General features: G+C 41.9%; 3 protein-coding genes across 4 annotated transcripts in view; 1 reads left to right on the forward strand and 2 right to left on the reverse strand.

Annotated features, from left to right (window-relative positions):
- Positions 1 to 6,958, reverse strand: part of FAM81A (family with sequence similarity 81 member A) — a 126,282-nt gene extending 119,324 nt beyond the window's left edge. The window contains exon 1 of one of the 2 annotated variants that reach the window (XM_057542410.1): positions 6,851 to 6,958. The gene's annotated coding sequence lies outside the window, so the exon portion shown is untranslated. The remainder of the gene's footprint in view (positions 1 to 6,850) is intronic. The other variant, XM_057542413.1, reaches the window with a different exon arrangement.
- The window catches only part of LOC103012139 (vasculin-like protein 1), a 41,480-nt gene extending 34,007 nt beyond the window's left edge, over positions 1 to 7,473 (reverse strand). Inside the window, 3 exon segments of the mRNA XM_057542680.1 lie at positions 6,296 to 6,350; positions 6,881 to 6,949; positions 7,283 to 7,473. Of these exon segments, the coding sequence (XP_057398663.1) occupies positions 6,296 to 6,350; positions 6,881 to 6,949; positions 7,283 to 7,473 (315 nt within the window).
- Positions 7,090 to 19,490, forward strand: part of MYO1E (myosin IE) — a 203,884-nt gene continuing 191,483 nt past the window's right edge. The window contains exon 1 of the mRNA XM_007165955.3: positions 7,090 to 7,474. Coding sequence (XP_007166017.1) covers positions 7,472 to 7,474 — 3 coding nt within the window. The 5' untranslated portion in view covers positions 7,090 to 7,471. The remainder of the gene's footprint in view (positions 7,475 to 19,490) is intronic.

Below are 19,490 nucleotides of genomic sequence, written 5' to 3' on the forward strand. Positions count from 1 at the left end.
ATTGAAGTAGGAAACCCTTGTGTTGTTGTGTATGGTTTTTTTTTTTTTTTTGGCAGTACCATACGACTTTCAGGATCTTAGTTCCCCGCCCAGGGATCGAACCTGTGCCCCCCCGAGGTGGAAGCACAGAGTCCTAACCACTGGACCAGCAGGGAATTCCCATTGTTGTGTATGTTTTTGATGTACATGGAAAGATGTGAATCCCATGGGGACAGGGCACTTGTCTTACAGTTCTCCAGCGCCTACAACAATGCTCAGCAAATGTTTGCTGTGGTGGTGAGTGAAAAGAGTAGTGGTTTGGAAACCATGCTGCAACATGCAGACACCCACACCAAGAAGCACTCTATTCAAAGTAAATCCCCCTGTTGATAATGGGGGAGGCTATGCATGGTGGGGGCAGGTGTATGGGAAGTCTGTACTTTCCCCTCAATTTTGCTGTGACCCTAAAACCACTCTAAAAGATAAAGTCTATTAAGAAAAACAAATCCCCCCAAGTTGTAACAATATCTTGAAAAAGTCATCTTAAACACACACACATCTATGTGTATATACAAATAGTTATAAGTATGCCTAAACACACATTTCTAAGTGCATGATAATAAATGCAAAACATATGTCACATCTTAAGTATATAAATACATTTATAGGTGTATGACAATAAAGTTGAAGTGATGATGATTGTTGCAAAACCTACGCAATTTTTTCTGTTGAAGAGGTGAATGAAACTTCCCTCCTGGCCTCACCAAGACAACCGTGTATAAATTAAAGTAGCAGACAGTTGCCATTGGCAAATGGCTGCGTACCCCTAAGTTGGAGTATCCCCTCCTCAGAGACTGTCCCCATTTACCATCTTTTCTTAATAGTGCAGTAGCTCTAGAACACTACCCTTGTGACAACATTTGCTTGGAATGTGACTATACAGATACCTTGTTCAAGCAGAGCCTTACATAGGCTTTCCAGTGACCTATGACCTGGTGGCATAGTTTGAAAGGTTGAGCTGGTTGAGTCAGACTCTCTCTTTCTTTGTTTGCCTCCCTTTCTTTCTCTAGGACTTGAATCCAGAGACTAAGGGGGAAGTTTCCAGTAAGTTGTGGGCAGCACAGCTAAAAGGCGGTTTGGGGGCCTGAGTCAGGATCACGACAAACTAAAGACACTTTGCAAGCTGAAATTATGGAAGGAGGAGCAACTATGAGTAAGTGAGAGAAGCTTGAAGAGACAGAGAAGAACATCCATCCTTGCAGAGAAGCCAGGAAGCCAGAAAAGGACAGAGAGCGTATATAAGCCCTATCTTCCTTTGTGTTGTTGTTTTTTTTTGCTGGGCTCTGGGGCATATATACCTTTAAAATATTTTTCTCACAAAACAACCCATGTGCGTTTTTTTTCTTTTTTTTTCTCCTTGTTACTAAAGGAGACTAGACTGGAATAGCAGGAGAAAAAAAGTCTCTAACAATGGAGGATATAGAATTTAAAGAAAAAATAGTATAACTGTACAAGTACAGCAGTCCAGGGCCATAAAGTATAGTGGCAAACAGTGGTTCCATTCAGTAGTCCCCAAGGACCTCAGTTCAGTAGAACCCTGTGCGATAATTGATATTTATAGTGATGACTTTGAGTCTTCAAGCACAGGCTGCTTGATGTTCAGCATATTTTCAAAAGGCAATGAAGCATGTAGAAAAATTTTCCTTCCGGTTAAAAAAAAAGTTTCAGTGCTTAAACAAGGGTAGGCTCACACAGTTATGTGTTATTTTTTTAGTCTGTTAAATGTATATATTTACTCATACATGCCTTGCCTTGTTCCAGCAAAGATTAAAGATGACTTAAAAGAATACACAAAATCCAATAAGACAGCATAAGTTGACAGTAAGGGGGAAGAAGAAAGAAAACCAGGCTGTGGTCACGTTATTGATCCAGGAGATTCAGTTATCAGCAAAGCTCCCTTCTGTGGAGCACCTCACTCCTTGATAGATCATGGGACACCATAACTAGTATTACTCATTACTTAATCATTTTTAAATCTGGAGAAAGGTCAGGGCTTATCTTCTGAATGTAAAAATCAAATTGACACTGGGAGAAAGAAAGAAAGAAAAGAAAAGATTGGCTTGTATCAGAGAAAATATAATCATAAGTTTATATAAACGTGCACTTAATAAGCTGTCAATCTAAACATATGTTTAAGTAATTCCTGTTTTTATTTTGGTAAAATAATTGTTATAGCAAAAAAGTTATATTAATCAGAAATAGTATCAGGGACTTCCCTGGTGGCGCAGTGGTTAAGAATCCACCTGCCAGTGCAGGGGACATGGGTACGAGCCCTGGTCCGGGAAGATCCCACATGCCGCAGAGCAACTGGGCCCATGCGCCACAGCTACTGAGCCTATGCTCTAGACCCTGCGAGCCACAACTACTGAGTCCACATGCCACAGCTAAGGAAGCCCGCGCGCCTACAGCCCATGCTCCGCAACAAGAGAAGCTGCCGCAACTAGAGAAAGCCCGTGCGCAGCAACGAAGACCCAACGCAGCCAAAAATAAAAAGATAAATAAATAAATAAATTTATATAAAAAAAGTAGCATCATATCACATTATCCCACTGTTGAAATTCTCTGCAATATCCTTTTCACAAATCAATATTAACATATTAGAAGAACAAAGAATGTTTGAAGTTGACTTAAACTCTCTATACAAATGTAATTCATAAAAAGGCAAGAATTTTTTTAGAAGAGAAACTCACGGTTACCAGAGGGGAAAGGGAGGGAGGGATGAATTAGGAGTTTGGGATGAACAGATACACACTACTATACATAAAATAGATAAACAACAAGGACATACTGTATAGCACAGGGAATTATACTCAGTATCTTATCATACCTATAATGGAAAAGGATCTGAAAAAGAATATATATATATATATATATATATATATATATATATATATATATAACTGAATCACTTTGCCATACACCAGAAACTAACGCAACATTGTAAATCAACTATACACAAATTAAAAAAAAAATTTAAATAGCAAGAATTTCTCCAGGATCCTGGTTTGGACAGGCTCCTAAGGTGTGCTCCCATTCATAATGGGCCTGCATAAGGGGAAATTTTTTCTAATAGGCATTCCTAGTACAGAGTCACTGCTTAGAGGGTAAAAGTTTGGGCTTCAGAGTCAGACAAATATATAGATTTGATGCATGGTAGCTGAATGTTATCTTGGGCAAGTTACTTCAAACTCTCTCAACTTAGTTTCTTAACTGCAAACAAAGTTAGTAGGGTTGTATGGAAGATGTAATAAGATATTGTACAGTAAGCATTTAGCTCAGTATCTGATACCTACTGAACCTAATAAATGATGCCCGTTATGGTAGAAACAGCGATTACCCAGGACATCTCACATTGATGTGACGCAAGCCTGAATGCATCTTGTTAGTGTCTTTCATTAGTGTCTTGTTAAAGATTTCTGCCCTCATTTTTCCATTAACAAATTTTTCTTTAATTGTACTGTGGTGAACGCATTCTGATGTTCTTTCATGGTACTGACGTGGAAACTCGTTTCATTGCCCTATATTATCTTCTTACTAATTATTTTCCAAAATACATGAGCAGTGATTTTTTTTTTCACTGATGGATTCATATGGGGATTTGAGCTTTGTCATTCCTTTTCATTCCGCCCCAGATAAAACGCAGTTAATCACGCCAACTTCTGTATAAAGTCTCATCTGACTAGCTCCATCATGTGTCTAGAATGAGTTTTACAATTTTGAAAGTTGCTTTCCCTTCATTGCTACTATGATCTTGAGATCATAAGAATAAATATCTGGTAAGATACTGAGTCCTCTGAAAAATAGGTGAAGTCAAGAAAATTGGAAAAACTTTCATTTTAAAAAGTGAGGATTTTTTTAGGGGGTGCAACTTGGCCAAAAATCTATGGTGACCATGGTTTATCATTCAAACTAGGCCTGCTGGGAATGCAAGAGGGGTGCACTTTATCATTTCATTGAGATAAAGGCATAAACCCAGCTCCCCCAAGTAAACCAGGATGTATGGTCACCCCAGCCAAACCTGACAAGGTACCTTCCTAAGATGCAGATGGAGCAGGGGAGGGCTTGAAGGGATTCTTCATGAAATTATAGGCTCTTCCACATCATCACACACTTTATTCTATGCTCAAACTGTGAATTAGTGGGTTTTGCTTTGAGAATACAAGAACTTCTGTGCTTTTAGTATCAGACTCAGTTCTAATCCCTATGACTCAAGAAAAACACAATAATAGAGACAAAGATCCAAAGAGGCATAACTAATATGATCAAGAGATTGTGGGTCCTAATGTTCTGGCAGTTACCGAATCTTTGAGGATTTGATGAAAGCTATTAACTCTCCCTGAAGAAAAGGGCACACACAAACAGCCTCCAGGAGTTGGCATGCAATTCAGAGGGCCAAGGACCATCTGATCTCACCCAGGGATCTAGGTCTGAATCCCTAATCAGAAGGGAAAGGAAAAAGGAACCAAAATTTGTTGACCATCTTTGCACACATTTCATTTCAGACTTACATCAATCTATTTTATAGATAAGGGCACTGAAACTCAGAGAAATTAAGATCTTACAGCCAGTTAAGTGGAAAAACCAGACTACAAATTCAGGTTTATGTGCATGAAATCTCATATTTTAAGTACTGCCCAGACGTAGGCATTCATCTATATATTTATATTTAATCTGGAAAGGAATTACATTACAAAATCATGAAAAATGAACACAAGTAGACATCTTCATCAAAGTCCCACCTACTAGAGCTGGGAATACTTCTGGAAACTGGAAAGAGATTATTAGGGCAAATAAAAGTAAGCACTTTAAAAAAAATCTCAAATGCTAATACAATTGACAACCAGTGTCAAGGTAGTTTTAGATAAATCCAAGACTGATAGGTTGGTGATGGATTATTAAGAGATTTTCAGTGTTGCATATCCTTAGGTTAACCTTGGGGAAAACAACTACATCTTTGCCTGTATCCCTCAAAGCCCATCTCAGTCTGATTACTAATCAGGGTTGCATGGACAGGATGGTGGTTGAGGCAATGTGTCAATTCCAACCGAAGTGGCGTTTTTTGTGTAACTGGTAAGCTCAGATTTCCCTTTTGGTAACCTCTGTTCATTAGTTGTTTTTCTTTCGCGGTGAGCCTAGTTCCTCCATCAGGGATTGAACCTGGCGCCGGCAATGAAAGCACTAAGTCCTAACCATTGGACCGCCAGGGAATTCCCTGTTCCACTAGTTCTTAAAATGCCTGATTGCATTTTGAAGCTGACATACCTCTGAGACATGGAATCAGATTTACCTGAGAATAATATATCACATCTGAATGTATTTAGCCAATGATCACGCCTGTGTGGACCTAGTTCATAATGAGTGTTCAACAGATGTCTCATGGTTTCCCGTCCAGTCTGTGCTACAGAATGCTACCAGATGAATTACCTAACCTATAGCTCCAAATATGGCAGTCCCTTGCACAAAACTAGTGTTACTTCTTATTGTATTTGTATCTTTCCTGTAATTATTTATTGTTTTAAAATCTATCTTTTGTTTCCCTCCTTCTAAAATTGTAAGCTTGGTGAAGGCAGAGACCACTGTATTCACAGTGGCCATGATGACCTATGGTAGGCATTCAATTACATTTATTTGCCTAACTGTGGATGATTACTACGAGAATTTGGTCAACATGTTTTTAAAAAAAAAATTTGGTCAACATGATTTTCTTTCAGTTTTTAAGATGGAGATATAATTCACATACTGTAAGATTCACCCTTTTAAAATGTACAGTTCAGTGGTTTTTAGTATATTCACGAAGTTGTGCAATCATCACCACCACCTAATTCCAGAATATTTTCACCAATAAGAAAACACACACCTGTTAGCAACTACTTCCATCCTCCCCTCTCCCAGCCCTTGGCAATCAATAATTTACCAATTTCTGTCTCTATGGATTTCCCCATTCTCTATTTTCATATAAATGGAATCATATAAAACGGGATCTTTTTTTCTGGATTCTTTCACTTAATATTTTCAAGGTTCATGTTGTAGCATGTGTTAGTACTTCCTTCCTTTTTAAAGGCTGAATGATATTCCATTCTATGGATACACTACATTTTGTTTACCCATTCTAGACAAGAGGATTTTTAACATCCATTCCAACTCCAGGATCCTTTATTCAAGTGAAGGGTTACCACCAAAGTTCATAAAGTAAATCACAGTAAATCATTATGCTTCATAGTTTTTCTGTGCCCTGAAGTTTTCAAGTCTTACCTACCACAGATCCAGAGAGGACCATCCTGTTATAGCCAACCAAGTTTACTTCCTGAACCCTGAAAACAATAACATCAGACCCTCTACCTTTATTTCAGGATTCTGCTTCCCCCCCCCCCACTCCAATCTTCTCCTCACTGCCCACCTGATTTCTTGATTGTAATGCTAATTGCTCTCAGCAGATTTGTGTTGACCGAGATTGGATGGCGCGTTCTTCCCACGCCTCTCTCCCCTGTCCTTGGCTCCACTGCACGTGCAACTCCTTCACCATCAAAATTCCCCCTCCGCGCCTCCCCCTCAAAAAGCCTTCCTTTGTTTTCCAAGGAAATTCAGGTAAAAGAAAGGGTGGGGGAAACGATATTTTTGACTTTCCTCACAATCCAGACGTTGGAAAGAAAAAGGATTTCCTTTGGGCTGCTGCCACGACTCTGATCTTTTATGCTGATAAAATATTTCCTTCTTTAAAAAAATAAAAAGTTATGGGAAAAATCATACCACTTCAGCTACACTTACTCTAACTTTCGCGTTTAAAAGAAAAAAAAAAAATTTAGAAGTTTACCTCTCTTTCACAGAGTGGTTTTCTTCTTACCAGTTCAAGTCATGCCACCGGGAGCGAGCTGGGTCAGCAGCGCTCTTTGGAGGCTGGCGTGGAGGAGGACTACAGGATCCAGAGGGCTTTGGAAACTCCAGCAGCTCCAAGCTTGTTGGCTACTACGGTTTCCCTGAGGAGTGACGCTATGAAAACAAACCCTGATTGGTCAGGCCTGAGCTGAATTCTCCATTTATGGACAGATTGCCCTGCCCGAGCCGAGGCTCAGCCAGAGGAGTACGGAGAAGGTGGCCGAAGGAAGAAGAGCGAGGCAGGGCAGCTAGTCGGACGCGCGGAGAGCATTGCACTCACCTAGGCGGGCGGCGAGCGCCTGGTCCGGGTGGACCCCTGCCCTCCGCAATATGCGCCCCGCCTGCTAAGCCGCCTCCTGCTCGCCCTCACCTACCGCCGCCGATCCCGCCTGGATGGAGTCCCCCCAGGGTTCCCATTGGTTCCTGTGAGTGCTTGGGTGTCGAGAGCCTGTTTTTGGCGAAGGGAACCAACTTTTGAAGTTCGCCCAGGAGACTGCGTTCCAGCCCCAGCTCCCCGGCAGCCGGACCCGGCAGAGGCGCGACCGCGGCGCGAGTCACCATGGTGAGTTGGCCGCGCGGCGTCCCGGGACGCCTGACCCAGGGATGGGGCGGGAAGCCCGGGAGCGGGGCACCCACCTTGGGCGCGCTGCCAAGGCCAGGGGTGGAGAAGCTGGACGCGGGAGTCGGCACGTCGCGAGCCCTTATTTCCTGCAGCTTTCGCTCAACCGGGGCTGGGGGAGACGGAGTGAGGGGCCAAGGAAAACTTTCTTTCAAGTCACTTTCGGCGTCGCCAAACTTTTCGTGGCCGAGGTGGCTATGGCTGCCAGCTGTCGGAAGCCGGAGTGCGGGGAGATCCGCGTTCAGGGGCACGGCCCGCCGGGGGGGCATCAATTCCCTCCCGCTGGGAAGGTGGGAGCGGCCGCCTGCGCCCCTCCGTGCGCGCGCTCCCCGCCCGCTGCACCGGCGCCGCGGACCACTGCTCCTCCCCCGGCCGCCCGGCAGCGCCGCAGCTGTCCCGCTGGCATCCGCGCGCCGGCGGGGGCGGCGCGGCCGCACAAAGGCAGCGGGGCGCCAGGTAGCGCGAGCACCTGGCGGTGGACTGGCGGCCGCGGGCGAGGGTGCCGCGGGGCTGCCGGGAGCCGGGCCGGCCTGGGCTCCGCTGGGCGCCGGCCCGGAGGGTCTTTGCACCAAAAAGGCCGAGTAAACACCACCCTCCTCCACTTCCCCCAAGTGCGAGGTGGCTGGCACTTTTCGGGTGTACAGCGAACGGTACGCATGGGAGGAAGTCGAGTTTTTTGTTCTTTTTCCTTTGGCACTTTGGGAATCGATGGAAGTGTCTGGCTCTCTCTCTGACTCGTTTCTGACTTTTCCTCCACCCCGACCTCCCGGCCTCGGCTACCCCGCCCCCAATAACCTTAGCCGCATCCCTTGGGCTTTGGGGTGGTGTACTTTTCTTTCCTAAGCACAAAAGCAAGGGCTCTATTTTGAAGAGATTGGCAGACCATCAGAGGGGGGAAAAAGTTCTACTACAAGGCTTCATAGTTTCCACACTTGCTTCTTTTCAAATAATCCGGCTTAGGTGAATGAACTGGTCCTCTTCTGATTGGTTTTTCTTGTTTTTTAGTGACTGAAAGGGGTGCTAAGTCACAGTGATAACCGGTACAGCACTAATTTAAAAATCTCTATCCTGCTGGAGCCTGAGGGAAATTAGGAAGGGCCCATAGGAACCTACACACAAAACTCAAAAGCAGCCCTTGACCCAGTGCTGTGTTTATTCAAAAGAATGATTAAAAACAAACACCAAAATCTTTAAAAGGGCATCCTTGACCAAAGCTTTTTCTTTTCACCTAGTCCAAAGTTATGTCACCCTTGCGTCTACCTAAGAGGACACTTAATCTGTAAATAAAATTTCCCTTTCAGTTGTAGGGTTTAAGAAGTCAGTCCACCCCATATTATTTTTGGAACCCCTAAAGAGAACCATTTACTTACACTGTGTGTTTGGGTGGAGCTACCTAAATGGGGCCACTGCCTAACTGGCTACCTGAACTTAAGCAGTGTGAGTCTTAGTACTTTAAAATTGCTATAATTATTTTCCATGGTTCAATATTTCTTAAAAAAAAAAAAAAATGTGTTGTATGTCAAGAGCTTAAAAAATCTTGCTGAATTTAAATAGTTGAGTGGTACCTTGAGAAAATTAACTTTCCCTTACTTCACTCATTTTTCATGCTGGAGAGACTAAAAAGTAGTGTAGGATGACTTTTCTGGGGACCTCGGAAACTGGACACTCAATTCGGTCCATTGCTGTTGAAGTAGATGGTTTGTGAAGTGGGTGCAGAAGAGGCATGTTCTAAGAAGAGCTGTTTCCAGAGTGCGTAGGGTGTCTGTTGAAGGACAGGGGTAGGACTTACCTATTGATGTTCCCTGCCAGCAGCACAGATGGCCGTATTGTGGGCCGCCAGTTGACTATCAGTGCATCAGATACAGTTGCTGAGGCCCCGATTCCCTGACGGAAAAGTTGAAACAGCTGGCTGTCCTGAAATAGGAGCTGTGCCATCACTCCATCTACTGGATCTAGAGTAATTTGGCAAAAATTAAATGAATCATTTCTTCGCTGGCTTGAAAAATTAAGTCTGTGCATTGGATGTATGAAGTTGCCTTAGAACAGAGCATCAGCAGCTTAAGTAGTCAGAAATCTCAGTTATTATAGTATTTACTATTTATGTAAGATCCCCTTCCAGCCGAATGAGGCTTCATTTTGTGTTTCACATCTGTCTGAGTCTGCCCAGCTGCATCCCTCAGCTGCTTAGAACAGGAAGAGAAGGGGCAATGCCTCCAGTGGGTGTGGCTCAGTGTTAGCATGGAGAATATAATTCGTCAGGCCCTTGGCACCTGTACTGCGGATTTCTCTGTCTCTCGCTCTCTGTGAGATATCTTAGGAAATCTGGTAGCAGATTAGGAAGGCTCTCCACCTGTACCAAAGGCCCTACCAAGGCTCACTCATTTGTGATTCATAAGGAAGATTGCCATTTTCTGACTCATGAACAAAGTGTACAGCTTACAGTTTACCTTATATTTCCGCCTGAAAACTCACTTTGGGACATTTTTCTCTGTCTTTGGAGAACCAAGAATACTACCAGGCAATAGCAATTTGTTTCTTTTTTTTCCTTAGACTTGAAGGACCAAAAAAAAAAAAAGAAAGAAAAACACCAAAAAAATCTCTGCATGTCTCTATAATTTAGTATACATTGGTTAGGAGGGTACAACAATCTCCTTTGACTTTAATCAATAATAATACCCATCTGAGGTTTCCTTTGTAGAATCTGGCTTTATCATCAGCCAGAAAGGAAGTTCACCCTTTGTGGCCATGACCAATTTGGACTGTCTAATGGACTGGAATCCATGTGTATAGCTCTGCTGTATACTTTGGAGCTAGAAACTATGATTCATAAGGCTTTTGTGACTGAGATATGCTGATGTATTTGAGTACATCTGAATTGGCCATCACCTCAGAATATGTTCAAGATGCGTCCCCGTCTCCTTACTTGCATATTACTTGTGAGTAAATTGCAGATAGTACACATAAAAATACATAGGAATAGGCTTACGAACTTAGAAATCTGATGCCGTTGACTACAAGGTAGGTAAGTTCCTTTGGGTGAAGGCATGGCATATATTTAGAAAGTCTGGAATCCATTTCAAACATGTTTTCTGTGAAGGTAACCTAGTCCATTCCCACTGATTAGTTTATCAGATTTCTAGTAGTAGTCTCCTGGCCAAAAGAACACAACACAGAACCAAAACAGAAAGGAATGGGATGAAGTCCAGAAAAGTTTTGATAGTGGTAGAGGATTAGGGCAAGAGTGGAATCCAGGGCATGTCTTGGGACCACTGTGGGTGGGCCTGCCTAGTGGGAAATGTTTGGGAGCCCAGGGCAAGGAGGGAAGCCCAGTGGGGCCATGGATGGAGGGGATGGAGAAGTAGAGGAAGCAGACAGTTGCAGAAGCTGAAAGCCACTTCCTCCTCAGTTTTGCTGGGGATTTCAGCTTTGTTAGTGGTTGCAGACTCAGATGTCTACAGAGGCCAGGATACAATTTTTGATGGGGTGAGACTGGCCTCTGGAGAGTAAATATAGAACACGTGCCCATCAAAAGAGCCATCATTACTTGACCTTAGGCTGTGATTACATTGACCACATTACCAAATTGTCTGTTTTTTCAGGAGAAGCTGAAAATCTAGATTTTTATGCCAGAGCTGCCAATTTTTAAAAGCGTGCTGATCATCGCTGAGAGGCCAGACAGGTCAGCTGTTTGCAGCTACCCTGTTGTAAATCTCAGAGTGGTGTCCTGCGAACCACTGTGTTTCCTTCCATTCACTCGCCATCGGGAAGTCTAAACTTTAGCCACATACCCAGTAAGGGCACTCGATTTTTACTGACACATGCACACCTTCCCACTGCGTTTCCCTTAAGAGAGGGAGTTGCCTGGTGTTTCCAGCCCGTGGACTCTAAGCTATTAAACAGGGGCAGTATGCATCCAGCTGCTACGGTTTGGAGCTAGCTAAACACCTGTGCAGGTAGTGCTGTGCGTGGTGAGCCTGTAAATTGAACTTCTCTGTTTCTTTTTTTTTTTTTTTAACATCTTTATTGGAGTATAATTGCTTTACAATGGTGTGTTAGTTTCTGCTTGAACTTCTCTTTTTCTTAACCCTTTAGCTCCCTCCAATGGAAAGGTACTCCCCCTCTCCCCCAACCTCCATATTGCATGGTGGACCTCTTTTATTACTCCTTTCCCTGTTGCATCTCATGAATTTGAGGTCTGTTTCAGGGATTCTCCTTGGGGCTAGATAATGAGCATTTTTGTAAACATGACTTGGAATACAGCCTTTTGCCCCTGACTTAGTGTTCATGTTATGAGCTCATGTGAGACCTCTCTCTGATGAGGAGAGGACTGGGTCTCATTACTTGGTAAGAACTTGTAAAAGCTCTTTTCATCAGCTTCAAAAAAGCAGAAATATTTTGAAACCTCTATACAAATGTAAAGCTTCATTATGGATCATATAGAAATTACGTACATTAGTAATTTTCCAAGTTTGAGTCATCTACTATTTTTTTTTTTTAAACAAAGATGCAGCAACTTGTGTTTTTATCAGTATGTGATTAAAATGGGTTTCTCCGTGGTGAGATTTTAATATTTTAATTTTTTTTTTTACCATGCTGGGACTTAATATTTACAGAACAAATAAGGGGTTAAAGGTTAAATGCCAAAGGTATTAAAAATAAACAGCTTGGCCTTGTAAGCACATTCTGTAACAATGGTAAACAAATCGTGTTTTGAATTTCAACTTCAAAATTTATTTTGGCAGAGATGAAAGGTTTGGGGGCATATTAGTGAAGTCTTTTTTTACATATCTTTATGACAGCTTTACTTCAGAGAAGTAAAACTATAAGGGTCGTCCCTAAAAATAGGGACAATGGCTTTGACACTGTATATGCAGGTGAAGTCAGCCCTTCTTTCTGAATTGCCACCATGGGAACACTGTCATTAATGTTGTTCAGGGCACTTACGAATGGTCATTTAAGAAAATTCTTTTACTTCCTTTATGACCTAAAGTGCTAGTGTCCAGCCTGATCACCCATCTTACTCACCAGACTTTGTATAAGGTCCCTCTCAGCTGTTTCCAGAAGTTACATTCTGCCTCAAAGGGGGAAAAAATTGGTCCTGAAGATGTGCAATATCGTGTAACATACGCCCTGGGGGCCAAAAAGGAGGTGATTCTTCCCAGGAATCAGTACTCTAAGAACTGCTCTGAAGGAGGCCATACTGTCTTAGGTGTTTTGAGTTCTGATGTGTTTGTTAAAAATTCATTCATGGGACTTTGAAATCATACACTGCATTGTAGAAAGTAAAACATACACTACATTGTAGAAAGCCCAGAAGAGAATTTAAGAGTCTATCCTAAATCCTTTGGCTTGACTTCATAGAAAGATCTAGAGGGGTTAAATGGCTTCGAAAGTCTCAGAGCTAGGTTTTGACTGATCTGCTGCCAGAATCCAGGTTTTCTGATCCCAGTTTAACAAGGCTTTTCCCACCAAACCACGGTGGTGGATTAGAGTCTAGGCATGACCAGGTAGTTTTCTTTCTGGGGCCCTTCAAAAATAGTCTGCTTGGAGATGGAAGGTTGTTTATTATTTTTGATGCATTACTGTATCAACTTTAAAAGATTATAAAAAATAAATTTAGAGGAATTCGCCATAATACCACTACCCTAGTGCTAATTTTTTTTCATGTCTTTGGGTTTCCTTCCAAACTATCCAAACGCACATCATTTTTATGTAGTTGTAATTATGGGGCTGATATACAATTTGTGTTGTGTATTTCCCCATGTATTTTGTAAACTCTTTTCCTTGGTAAACATATTTATCGTATTTTGGTGGTGGTATGATAATCCCATGTAGCCTGATTACCCAACCTGAGTCCTAACTGTATGGAGACCTGTCCTCCAGATGCACCAGTAACTGTGTCTCCCTGCCCCCATTAGAACTGCCCTGGTCAGTGCTGGGCTGCTCAGCCTCCTGTCCTGCTGACACATGGAACACTCTCTGGGGTAAAGTCTGAAGCCAGGACCGGCTGGCTTGGTGTACACTCCACACTCCCCGGTCCTGACCTGAGGTGGGTTCTGTTGGTGTTCTCCCAGGATCATGATACTGGCACTCAAATGTGTGACAACAGTGGGTGCTCAGGCCTCTGACTGCAACTTGACAACTATGAGTTCCCCTATCAGAGGACCCAAGTGGTTGGAGACGAGGAGCTTTGAACCCCAAAGTGGAGAAGACAGAGCAGTTGCAAAGGAGGTTAGCGTACATGCCTGATAGGTAGGAATTCTTACCAAGTACGGTGGCAACCGCTAGGAAATCAAAGATAAATTAAGCACTGCCTGTGCTTATGAGGTGCTCACAGACTAGGGAATAACAAAGGGCTTTTTTTTTAATATAAATTTTATTTATTTATTTATTATTATTAACTTTTGGCTGTGTTGGGTCTTCGTTTCTGCGCGAGGGCTTCCCCTAGCCGCGGCAAGTGGGGGCCACCCTTCATCGCGGTGCGCGGGCCTCTCACTATCGTGGCCTCTCTTGTTGCGGAGCACAGGCTCCAGATAAGCAGGCTCAGTAATTGTGGCTCACGGGCCCAGTTGCTCCGCGGCATGTGGGATCTTCCCAGACCAGGGCTCGAACCCGTGTCCCCTGCATTGGCATACAGATTCTCAACCACTGCGCCACCAGGGAAGCCCAACAAAGGGCTTTCTTATAGGTGATTTCATCTCATTCTTGTACAAATGATGGTTTTTGTTGCCATTTTACAGGTAAGAAAACCAAAGTATAGTGAGGGAGAGAGAATTGTTCAGGGCCATACAACTTGTATGTAATGAACCAGGTCTGCTAACTTTATGCTCTTTCAAAAGCAATTGGGTACATTATTTCTGAATTTGAAATTTCTGGGTCCGGATATCTGTATAACACTTCATTATTTACATACTCCTGAGGGAAAGCAAGGTTGATTTTTTTTTTTTTTTTAATCTATTTTAAAGTCTGGGCTTTTTAATTTCCTTGTTCGGGGATGTTTGCATATCACAACATTTGGGGACTAGATGATATCACACTGGGATCAAGCATAAAAGTAAAAGAAAGTCATGCTAGAAAGCTCTCTGATCTCAGTTAATTTAAAAAGTAGAAAATAAGGGAAACAAGATAACTACAAGAAATTTAGCCCTCGAGTCCTTATATACGTGACAGAAAACAAACAAAAATTAGGATAGCATATCATTAGTCTCTTAGTAATTTAATTGGTGTGACCAGCTTTTGATGTTGACAGCAAGTTAGCACCATATTACTTGGTAACAGAATGATTTGGAGAGCGTCATCGTCTGATTCTAAAAAATTTTCAATAACAAAAAAATTACGGTTGTTTTTAGCGTCCCAATTAGATACGGACCTTTGTTAGAGGAAATTTTGGATTTAAATGTAGAAGCATCTATTAAGCTACTTCGTAGTATGATAAAGATGGTACCTCCAAGATTTAGTAATGCTCAAATTCAGAAATATGTCTGCAAAATGATGGTAGTTCTCCTTTCTCCCATCAGATTGTCAGAGATGCCTAATATTTGGGGGTGTCCCGAGGCCCTCTGAAGCTATTGACCTGTTTCCTGACTGTTTGTAATAATGAGCAAAACAAGAAAACCAAACAAAAAGACAGGAACAATCTAAATGTCCATTAGTAGAGAAATGCATAAACGTATGTGACTTATTGATAATAGGGAATCAATATGGATAGATCTCACAAAGGTGAAGAAGCAAGTTGTAGAAAGATACATGTAAAGTCATTTAAGAAAAATTTTAAAACACAAAACAAGGCTATCTGTATTGTTTGGGGATATATATATTCATATATGTATATATTTATGTATATGTTCTTTTAAAAATATAAATTGATGGACTAGAAAGATATCAAGTTCAAGCTGCTGAAGGGGGAAGGAGGAAAGAAGAGAACTGAGGTCAGTGGACTAACTGTAACATTATTAAGAATGTTTTATTTGCTTTATTAAAATCTAAAGCAAATATAGAAAATAGTATCATTAATTCTGGGCAGGATGGGCATAAATATTTATATTATCCCCCCATAGTTTTAACATCTTTTTACAATTAAGAAGAAAAAACCCCCACATAAACACAATTCTTCATTTAATTTTAGGAGGTTCATAAACCTCCAAAGCCCACACAGTATCATTCCCAGAGTTGTAGCAAACCTTATCTTGAGGTGAATATTAGGGAGTATGCAATTTTGGGTCTATGTCGGGTTGTTTTAATGACAGTTGACATACAATCAAATCAATAGTAAGTCCCACTGAGTTATGTAAAGTTCCGTTAGGGATTATGTCCCAGGATGTTCAGCATCTGTTAAGCATCTCTTTCTTACCTTTTCCTTTCTTACCTTTTCTTACCTTACTGTCTATTAAGTTTTGATGTAATTAACCACCCCAAACTTGGTGGTTTAAATAGTAAAGATTTTATTATTTTTCATGATTTTGTGCATTGGCTGGGGAAGTTCTGGGCTGGACTGGCTCATCAGATCCTTGTGGTCGGCTGGTGGCTTGGGTGGGGATGGATGAGCTAAGATGGCCTCACTCACGTGTCGGTTAGTTGGCCCAGGTTCAGTTGGGGCAGTGGAGATGGCTTGGCCACCTATCTCTTTCACAATAGGCTAGTCCTGGCTTGTTAACACAGCAGTGGTCACAGGGTTCCCAAGAACAGCAAAAGAGAAAGCAAGCCATAGTGCACAAGCATTTTTTTAACCTCTACTTGCATCATGGTTGATATTGTCTCATTGGCCAAAGCAAGTTACATAGCTACCCTCAGGGTTAGTGTGGGCGAGGACTGCCCTGGGGCTCAGATACAGTGCCTACCCTCCACCTTTTCTTTCATCGTGTCTAGTTGGGTGAATACATTGAGGCAGGAATAGATTTAGTGCAAATCCCGTTTTCCCGGCTGATCCTCTGAACCCCTGTGTATGACGGAAGCCCCCATTGCTCCTGATACATCCGCTGCTGTTTTCCCAAAGTACGAGGAATTAAAACTTGTAGTTCTTTTGTATTATGGAACCTCAGTATGATTTTTAAATTGCTATTTTTGCTGGAAATAAAAAGTAAAGCAGAAGCTAAAAGCACGAAGAAAAATCTTTTTTTTTTTTTTTTTTTCTGTTAAAGGGAGTTTGTAAAAATAAACATTTCACGATTAAGTCCAAGCTTAGAGAGCAGTGAATCATGCCAAACCAGACTGGAGTGGATGGCCTGTTGGATATAACAGTGGAGCAATACTGTTTGGAACAGGTCAGAACAGTGCTGTTCACTGACTAATTCTGCCTTTTTGGCCAGCCCTGAGCTGTCCATGTGGAGAAAGACATTCTTCACACACACACTAAAATACTTTTTTGTCTTGAATGAAAGTCATGTGTTTTGGATTGTATTATGGTTCCCAGAATAATGCATATTGGTGTCACTTCCATATTCTGTGAGCCACAGGCTCCTCAACAAGATGTGAATTGAGTAGGATTAACCTAGCTTTGGGCATAGGTCTCAAAAAAATTCATTAATCTGTGGACCTTTCACTTTGATGTTCTCTTTCTCCTTCTCTTTTTAAATGGAAAAATTTACACTACACAAATGGGGAGAAAACTCATTGCCGGACTTCAGCAATTGATAACTCATGGCCAATCTTATTTTCTCCATTTTGTTAATGTGGTGTATCATGTTGATTTGCAGATGTTGAACCATCCTTGCATCCCTGGTATAAATCCCAATTGATCGTGATGTATGATCTTTTCGTGCATTATTTATTTATTTGCTGTGCCGCACAGCTTGCGGGATCTCAGTTCCCCGACCAGGGGTTGAACCCAGGCCACAACAGTGAAAGTGTGGAGTCCTAACCATTGGACCGCCAGGGAATTCCCTTTTCATGTATTACTGAATTCAGTTTGCTAGTATTTGTTGAGGATTTTTGTGTCTGTGTTCATCAGGGATATTGGCCTGTAATTTTCTTCTCGTGTTGTGTCCTTGTCTGGTTTTGGTGCTAGGGTAATGCTAGCCTTATAAAATGAGTTTGGAAGTGTTCCTTCCTCTTCTATTTTTGGGAAGAATTTGAGAAAGATTGGTATTAATTCTTCCTTAAATATTCGGTAGAATTCACCAGTGAAGCCATCTGGTCTTGGACTTTTCTTTGTTAGGAGGTTTTGGATTACTGATTTAATCTCCTTACTAGTAATTGGTCTGTTCAAATTTTGTTTCTTCATGATTCAATCTTGGTAGGTTGTATATTTATAGGAATTCATCTGTTTCTCCTAGGTTCTCTTAATTTTTTGGCATATAATTATTTCAATCTTGTTTTCTCTATTCTCATCTTCTCTTGGTTTATTTTGAAGCAAATCCTAGATATCATTTCATCCTAACCATCTCTGTATTACATTGGCATTAATTTATTTTTATAAGTTTTTAAAGATTTATTTTATTTATTTTTGGCTGCATTGGGTCTTCGTTTTGCTGTGCAGGCTTTCTCTAGTTGCGGCGAGCTGGGGCTACTCTTTGCTGTGGTGCGCGGGCTTCTCCTTGCGGTGGCTTCTCCTTGCGTTGGCTTCCCTTGTTGCGGAGCATGGGCTGTAGGTGCGCAGCCTTCACTAGTTGTGGCACGGCGGGCTCAGTAGTTGTGGCTTGCGGGCTCTAGAGTGCAGGCTCAGTAGTTGTGGCACACAGGATTAGCTGCTCCGCGGCATGTGGGACCTTCCCAGACCAGGGCTCGAACCTGTGTCCCCTGCCTTGGCAGGCGGATTCTTAACCACTGAGCCACCAGGGAAGCCCTACAGTGGTATTTAAATAAAGCAAAACTCAGCTCTCAGCTCTTGGTACTGTCTACTTCTTGGGTTGGAAGAAGGGGTGTATCTCAGAGAATCAAAGTAAGTAGCTTCCCTTTGATTTTTAATATTACGGGCTTTGTTTTTACAGAATAATGTAGACATCTCCAGTAACTGGGTAGACTCCTTAAAGCTTGGCCGAATCTCATCCACAGGAGTATCTGGCAGTGATATCTCGGCATCCATAGTTTTGGTGTGCAGGGCAGCGGTGGCTCCCCAGCCTACAATCCTAGCTCTACTCAGACACTCTCTTTAGGTATAATTTGCAGGGCCAGTTCATGCTTATTTGTCTCTTCATTCCTTCTCATACATACCTGTATCATGGTGATGGCTGTGCAAATAACACTTGTTTCTTTCAATGATCAGATACCTTGAAACATAGAATGTCAAGATGAGAAATGTCTCAGAGACTACTTGGCGGGGGGGCGTGGTCTATGAAATTATATGCTGAAGTTTGTGTCTGTGTCCATGTGTGCATTTTTCCCTGGTATAGAAGAATCCTAACTCCCTTAAGTGGTCCATGGCCTCCCCAAATGACTCTCTAAGGTCCAGAGAATTTAAGTAGCCTGACCAAGGTCACCTGACAAATTAGTAGGAGAAGTGGCCTTAGAGTACAAGTCTTTTGTCCAGGGATCCTAACCTGGTCCTAAACCTGATTTTACTGGAAATGTTTGAAAAGCAAATATAATAAAGCTTTAGAGAGAAGGGAAGTTGGAAGTACTGAGTTAAAATAATTCTTTGTAAGATTACCAGAGGTACTAAACCAATACAAGTTACCATGAGGCAATGGTCAGTATTAATTGTTGACAACTGACTTGAGTTTTCAGAATAGCTATAAAGCATACAACTAGAGTCACAGCATTGGTCTCATATTTATTCGATTTTTATATTCTCCTGTGATCACGAAGAGAAGTACGTCCAATGCAGACTTCAAATATAAGTCAAGGACGTAATGGTTTGACGTTTATGTAAATAATTGAAAGCTCATTTCTCTGATGAGGACTCATTATTATTCATTATAAAATTAATATTAACTAATTGAGGACACATTAGAAGGAAATTGCTGGACTCTAATAACTGGACTCTGGATCAGAGTTCTGTGCTCTGTTTCTGTTCTGTAGGACC

Source organism: Balaenoptera acutorostrata, chromosome 3 (assembly GCF_949987535.1).
Source record: "Balaenoptera acutorostrata chromosome 3, mBalAcu1.1, whole genome shotgun sequence".
In the NCBI taxonomy this organism is placed as follows: Eukaryota; Metazoa; Chordata; class Mammalia; order Artiodactyla; family Balaenopteridae; genus Balaenoptera; species Balaenoptera acutorostrata.